Source organism: Egretta garzetta, unplaced genomic scaffold, assembly GCF_000687185.1.
Source record: "Egretta garzetta isolate BGI_Z169 unplaced genomic scaffold, ASM68718v1 scaffold297, whole genome shotgun sequence".
NCBI classification, from domain to species: domain Eukaryota; kingdom Metazoa; phylum Chordata; class Aves; order Pelecaniformes; family Ardeidae; genus Egretta; species Egretta garzetta.
The window spans coordinates 5323504-5330821 of record NW_009260410.1 but is presented as its reverse complement, the minus strand read 5'-3'; the positions used below and the strand labels follow the sequence as shown (position 1 = coordinate 5330821).

The 7318-nt window shown below is 41.0% G+C and overlaps 1 protein-coding gene across 2 annotated transcripts; it reads right to left on the bottom strand.

Moving 5' to 3' along the window:
• Positions 1 to 1143: 1143 nt before the first annotated feature.
• ORMDL1 (ORMDL sphingolipid biosynthesis regulator 1) lies at positions 1144 to 7312 on the bottom strand. Of its 2 annotated transcripts, none has more exons than XM_035899084.1 (4): positions 6812 to 7312; positions 5913 to 6106; positions 3333 to 3484; positions 1144 to 1853 (listed from the first exon to the last, which is right to left on the bottom strand). In XM_035899084.1, exons 2-4 carry the CDS (start codon positions 6084 to 6086, stop codon positions 1718 to 1720), a joined length of 462 nt encoding a protein of 153 aa, XP_035754977.1. In that variant the 5' UTR covers positions 6087 to 6106; positions 6812 to 7312; the 3' UTR covers positions 1144 to 1717. The 2 variants fall into 2 exon arrangements, with proteins under 2 accessions (XP_035754977.1, XP_009641896.1); XM_009643601.2 differs by having other exon boundaries at positions 5913 to 6093.
• Between the last annotated feature and the right edge of the window lie 6 nt (positions 7313 to 7318).

Genomic DNA, 7318 nt, shown 5'->3' with positions numbered 1-7318 from the left:
GCTGGCACGGGCACCGCGCTCCTGCCGCCCCGGGAGGCCGAAAAGAAGCGGTAGCCGCGGCCGGGGGCGAGTAGTTTTAATTCCGCAAGTCCAGAGCTTCGTACAGCCGCCCAGAGGCACCCCCGCCCCGCTGCCGGGGTCCCGGCCCTGCCCGACGCGCGTCGCCACCACGCTGTGGCGATGAATTCCGTCCCTGTCTGGAAATCCGCGTCACTTGTCCAGAAAACGGCAGTTTCCAGAAGGCTAGCACGGCCTTGTGATGGTATTTATTTAAAAATTAGCCAGCTATCAGTTTATGTAAAAGTAATTACTTCCCGTTCCTCAAAAAATGTCGTAACTCATCATATAACAGCATCTTTATTGATAAAATAGACAGAAAATTCTCTTAGCAAGAAAAGAAATACACCACAATGGACTTTTTATTTTATTTTATTTTTTTTTTCCCAGCCCACTGGCTGTCACTGCAACCAAAATGTAAATCAAGTCTTCTGTTAAACCTGAGCCAGTTCTGGCTGGCAGACGTGTGGTAGACTTCAAAAATTCATCCTTCTTCCAAAACAGAGAAGTAAGTGCTCAGAGCTCTAGATGTACCTCCTTCACTCTGGTTCCAGAGTTGATTATATACAAGATTAGTCCGTACTGCACGGTACCCCTAAAACACAGCATTCCTCCACATTTCCAAGACATGCAAATTAGCTATACCTTTTTCTGCAAAAGCATACAATTAGTCCTTGTGATTTGCCTATGCACCTACTTCTAGTTTGGCTTCTACTCATAACTTACGACCTACAGAGGGTTTCTCTTACATGTTCAGACATGGTTGCTCTACAGTGGAGCTGCTTTCTCCTACAACAGCAGCAACCCTTGCCCCCCACCATTACAGGCCTCTCAGCTACTCAAAATCAGTCAATTATCAGAGAAAACGGTCAAAAATCCACACCTTTAGGAGAAATCTGAATTTTTCAGCATGTCCCATTTACACATAGAAAAGTCAGTAGCCTGGTAAGCAAAATGAAATAAACACAAAGGTAGCAACTTGTAAAAGCGTACATGAACTGAGCTATCCAGCTGGCATAGAAATCCCCTGAGCTGACAGTTAAGGACTTTCTTCAGTCTTTGTGACACAAAAATCACAAGAACAGGTAAGGCATGAATTACACCATCGGTTTATGCTAGCTGTCACAGTATTTACTGTGAGACGAGCTTCTACAACACAATAACAAGCATAACCACCTACGATCCGTACAGCAGAAACCAGCTACTTTCACTCAACCTAAGAATGCGGCCTCACCAGCCCTTGGCATTGAGGATCCTGGATTTATGTGTAAAGTTACCACTTGCATTACGGTTGACTGGGTATTTGTGAAACGTTACTCTCCATTTCAACTGTTACTCGCACCTTCCTTACAAGTCACTTGCATCAGCCAGGCAGACATACAGGCTCGCTGGTGGTTACACTTTAGAGCTGGGCCTGCCCAGCTCTTCATGGAAATCTTTCTTGTAGAGGTTTCCGATTTACATTGAAGTATTTGAAGGTATCTTCCTATAAACTCCACTTTCATCCCAGACAATGCTGCAGGGAGTAGGAATTGTATCTTGGATGTAAAAGCATCTCTCATTGAATACGATTAGATACACGGCACAGCAGACTACTCGTTTCCTTCACCTGGGGAGCACCCATAGCCTTGTCAGGGGCAGTTGGTGTCAAACCTTCTGCTTAGTATTTATTGATGCCAAAGATTCGAACGCCATGCAACTGTGGCAGCTTGGGGATAAGCACTGTCAGGAGAGAGGCTGTGTTGAGGATAAAGTGTGTTGGATCGTACTTTGTGTAGAAACTGGCCAGGAAGTACCTGCGGGAGAAAAGGGAGCAAGCTTAGCTGCTAACACCCTCATCTAAAAAGTAAACAAACAGCGCATACTTGAAAAAAGTGCTTTAGTAAACAGACACATTTTACTGATTAACGACCAATCTATTCCTGAATTAAATATCTCACCTGAGGTTCTAGAATATCAACAGAAAAATTATGGACTAAGTCTCTTCCCATCCTTCTCAAGGTGCAAAAAAGCCACTCGGCTAGTATTTTCCTCCAGCATTTCTCCCCGCTCCTCAGGGTGGAGTCTCTGACTTCTGCATCTACAACCCTGATTTGCAATACCAGTTTTAAACGGTCTGTTACCAAAATACTCGCAGTTCTGCTACCCTAGCAAGCTTAGTGACAAAGCATTTGACATTTTTCAGTGCAAAAATCATCTGTGCTGAGCACATCTGTGATTGGCATGGTTTTAAAATGCTTCCCATCTGGCAGACGCTCCCAGCACATTTTTCTTTTAAGCTAGTCCACAACCTGTTCGACTGGAAGAATACGGAAATGTCCCTGAAAAAATCCAATCCACTACCAGCATCTTTACGCTTTGAGTCCATAATTTCACCTCATCGTTTGCAAAAAACAATCACAGAAATGAGGCGATCAGATTGTTGTGGTTTTGGTTTTTTCCCAGCAAAACAGAGATGTTGATTCAGCTACTTGCGCAGCATTAGTGCATGAGCCATACACACGTGTTATAAATACAAAACTCCCACTGGCAAGTGGGAAGCTATCTTTGAAGAAAGACAGGATTTTTTGATGAGTTATATAATTTTTTTCAGTTTCTATCCTTTGTGAACCAACTTTCTTAACATGATGTGGGATCTTCCCTTCCCCCCGCGCCCCACTATCCCAGTGGACAACTTCCTTAAGGGAAAAAAAAAGACTTTCTAGAGTTGGATATTAAACATGTATCTGATTTCCTTTAGTTACACAACCGTATGCTTGTCAACAGACACAGGCGGGGTAGAATTTCTTATCTATTTACATAACTAGTGTGAACAGAAGACAATCTGTACGAAGCAAAACCGACATGCAAAATCCTGGACCCCATTCAGTAAGAGGCTCCTCACGAGAGGCAAAATGGTTAATAAATGCTGTCATGAGCATCCACTAAAGGCAATCAGTTTAGATTTTCAATATTTACAACTTCCCAATCTCTTAAAAGAACTTCACGAATAAACAGTAAGTTTTCCTCAGAGCGTTTCTAATCCTTAAAACCTGCCCCATTAATAACTGTTTACAAGCTTTGACTTCAATGTGTGGACTGTTGAAATCTGCAGGAGGAAAGACTGTTGATTATATGGCCTGTAAATACATACTCCCTACCTCTGTGATGTAGAAATAAACAAGCAAAAAAGGAGAGAAAATGCTTTTAAATTGTAAATGTCAACTTATCACGTTGCAGCTTTTCAAGTAATGGTTTTACAATTCAATTAATCCATAATATGGTTTTGAACTCACAGAATTATAGGAGAGATTGTGAAGAATTTTCTTGAAGATGTGAACTGTACTCCATAATCCAGTTGTTCCCAGTGTGTCAGCAGCCTAGCTTTCCCCTGATCAGGTGTTTCAAAAGGAGTTCCCTTTACTGCATGCAAAAACACATACATTCCCTGGGAAAACAAAAAGCGAATACAGTGGCACTTTTAGCTGGGTTTTTTTTTTTTAGAATAGTTACATTGTTCAATGCATTAAAAAAAAAAAGTAAATTAATTCTCACCCAGAAGAGCTGCTAGCCTGTAATGACAAATTACAGAAGGGGAAGGAAAAGACAAGAAGCAATTTGCCCGAGGTTGTGCAGTCAGTGGCACAGTCAGAATTAAAGCCACAGTCTGTGTGCCACCCAATCCACTGCCTTGTCTTCTACATTAGATGGCAAAAACTGCATGAAATCAATAGAATTTTAACAAGCACTGTAACAAGTTTAGGGCTGCCAATTTATATTACCACTTTCCTAAGAAAGTGCTAAATGAGTTATGAGGTAGAGCCTGCACAAAGGAAAAAAAAAAAAAAAAAAAGAAATCTATCTATGAATGCTGGCAATATTACAAGAACTTTTGAAAGCTTTCTTAGCCCCCCGGTAGCTTCAAATACTTAGAAGCTGACTACCAGCAACCTGTTGAACACCATCTGTCCACCTCTTCGCTGCTTCTCCTTAACCACGCCACTGTTCTCTGCTGTTGTTTCTGTTTGATGGGAGCACACCATGTCTGCTCTGCTCTGAACAGTCAATTTGGGCCCAAAGATCAATCAAGATAGGGGAGTCCACCCTCTTCCAGCTTTAATAAACATCTGGTTTCTATTAGAGAGAGCACACCAACTCCAAGCAAGAGTCTCTATCAGAAAATATCAGACACCTCCATCTTCCTTCTTTCAGGTGCATTCATTTCTTACGCATACACAGAAATTCTTACAGAAAGCTTTACATAGAAAAATCACATTTCTTCAGAAGGAGGGGAAAGTTGAGCAAGTCACTTCACGTCTTCTTCCACTTCTTTTTGGAACAGCCCCTTGACCAGAGGCCTATTAACCTAAGAGAATTAATCTGCTTCATTCATTCTTCAATTCGTGATGTTTGCAGCGTCTCAGTTTTAATAACTTAACCAAAAAGGCACTTTTAGGACAGATCCAAATGCTTACTACACGTTTTATATCGCACTGGTACTTGCGGAAAGGACCACAAAAAATGCTTTCAAGGTCAGCTAAGAGTTTTCCATTAGTGGAAATCCAAGATTTTTTTGTTTGTCAACAACCCAAGGATTTGTTTCAAAAAAAGTAACATTTAAATGCCAAAATATCCAAAAGTGCAGTTCATAGTCATCTTCTAGTGTTCCACTAGAAAACTACTTGCCAAGTGCGTGCTCTCATCCCTGTTGTCATTATAGCTACTTGCAATGAATTCAGTAAGGCGTTTGGGAAATATTTAGTAATAGCTGTCTCTGCCAACATCTTCTGAAGTCAGGCATGTCTGATGCTGTCAAAGACAATGTGCAACATGCTCTAATGATGCTTACAACCCTACTGTTAGTTTTAAACGTAGCTACAAAAATAAAAAGCTCAAACAAAAAAAAAATTACAGATTTCTTTATAGGATTCTAGATGATATGATCCAACCTCAGTCTTTCAAGAGAACTATCATTTTCCTAAATAAGGAAGAAGCTATCTTTTTGTCAAGACTTCTTTGCTGTTAATCTTGGAAAGCTGAGTTAGCAAACCTCAAGTATGATGTAAATTGCTGGATTATGGCCCTCTTTTCCCTAAGATTGGCAGGAGCAATACACATACTTGCACTGCTTTAAATGATTACAACAAAATTATAACGTCCTGGGGAAGGGAGGCAGAAAGATTCTTAAGGCCTTCAACTTCCAAATCCTTCTGCATACAGAAGTCATCATGCAAATCACACTGCGCTGAATAACAAATGGTTTCAGGGCCTGGGTCAAGGTAGTCCAGTTTTCCTCACTGCTTTCAAATAAGATTTTTTCTCATGTCATGTAGAGTGACAAAGTTGTATGCTGAAGTCATTCTGAACTAAAATTTATCTAGCTTGACCAGAAATCAAAGCAAGAAGGGAAAGAACACAAATGTTTCTGTCCAAGGAAACAGGTAAAGTGCTGAAATTAAACATTTTGGCATACTAACATATTTATGTAGAAACATTAGTAGATAATATCCAAGCATTAAAAATGTAATATATTTTACGGATGCAGCACAGTTCTCTAACAATATACAAAACACTGTAAAAGTCGCTTGGCATGATGATTTTATGTTTGCAAGATTCTAGCTTAATTAAATGCCTTTTAAAAGTATACATAAAATATGAAAGGAATATTTCACATCTTTTGTGCTTAAACACAAAGTGATCACGTATCACTTCTCCCAAAACCAGCCAACTCATTCAGCAGTGGATAAGCCAAGTAGAGGTGGTGTTTTGGCTAGCTGGATTTCATACAGCCTGGCTATTTTTTTTCTTCTCCTGCTACTGAAAATAAATACATATGTAACAAAATTCGAAAAATAGTTCCAAGAGTGGGTACTTACCAGGTTGTGAATCACATTTGTTAAAGTCCAGGCGACAGGGACACTAAAGAAAGGAATGCTGAGCAAGACAATGTGCAGCATGCCAACTCCAAGCGCATATGTCAGCCACATTCCACGACTGTTCATCACCCGTGTGTTTGGATTTACCTCGCTGTGGGCAACTCCCACGTTCATTTTTACCCTGTAAAACAGAACTGTTTGAAGATTGAGACTACTGTTATAAAGAAGTACTTAACATACGCAATTTTCAAATTTGGGAAAAGGCTGTTTTAAATAAGCAGGTCTGGAAGGAGCACAGTGCATAAGCGAAGATGTACCTCAAGATCTTCAAAGTATGGTTTATAGAGAAGTCAGTACAAAGGGGCTGTTGGGAACTGGTTGTGGGTTTGTTTTTTTTTTTTAAAAAAAAAGCCCAAACAAATAAAACCCATAAGCCTGCTACAGAAGGGACATTTAAAAATTAATAGTAAGCTGTGCTGTTAGAAGCTGAAGTTGCAAACATGTAAGAAACCAAGCTTTGTAATTTTGTCCTCTACATTGCTTTCTCCATCCACGACAATATCTGCAGTTCTTTTCTGCTTCCCATATCAGACAATTTTCCTCCCGTTTCTCATTCATGTAATGACTAATGATGAATTCTGCATATACCAATTGCCCAGCCACCTACTGCTAGAAAGAACAAATAAGGACTAACTTATGCCTGCTTTTCTTGCAGCAGAGCGCAGATTTCAGATTTTCCTCCTCTCCCCATCTGTTAGTTTTCAGACAGACATTTCTGTCTTTTAAATCTGGCTGAAATTAGCCAACAGGTTCAAAAGTTTTCTAAGCGACAGACGTATGCAGAGCTACACAGAACAATTTCATAAAGCTGATTTCTTCAGGAGACTGACAGAACTTACTGGAGGTGACTCTCGTCCTGTTGTACTAAAAACTGTAATGATCATTGAAAATCCTGATTGCACACTTCATACTCACGTGATCTGTAAGACTATTTATATTCATTTATGGGCCTGGGATGGACGCTCTTTAACTTCCTTCTGAATCAGTCTACGAAAGCATTGTTTAACCAGCAAAAAACAGTTTGCTTTTGGTAGGAATTTTGGGTTTTATACTTGCTTAGTGCTGTAAAGCACTGGTAATGCCCAAGTATTTTGCACTGTTTAACAGTAGGCTGTAGAACAAAAACAGAGGTGGCGAGCCCGCAAACCGAAGCGGGGGCAATGCCCATTTCACCCAACGCTCGCCGCAGAGTGTTCCGAAGCGTGCGTGTGCAGGGAACGCGCCACCCGAGACGGGGGAAGCCCGACCGTGCCCCCCACGCCGGGATGGAGCCGGGCAGGTGAGCCCGTACCCAGGCGCAACCCCTGACACCGCCTAACGTGTCTTCCCGTCTTTGTCACGTTTCG

Excerpts from the sequence above, each read along its gene's own strand:
- ORMDL1 (XM_035899084.1), bottom strand. The coding sequence starts at position 6,086 with ATGAACGTGGGAGTTGCCCACAGCGAGGTAAATCCAAACACACGGGTG. Across the intron at positions 3,485-5,912 it reads CAAATGTGATTCACAACCTG|GGAATGTATGTGTTTTTGCA; the intron begins GTAAGTACCCAC and ends TTGTTTTCCCAG. Across the intron at positions 1,854-3,332 it reads ACAATCTCTCCTATAATTCT|GTACTTCCTGGCCAGTTTCT; the intron begins GTGAGTTCAAAA and ends TTTCTCCCGCAG.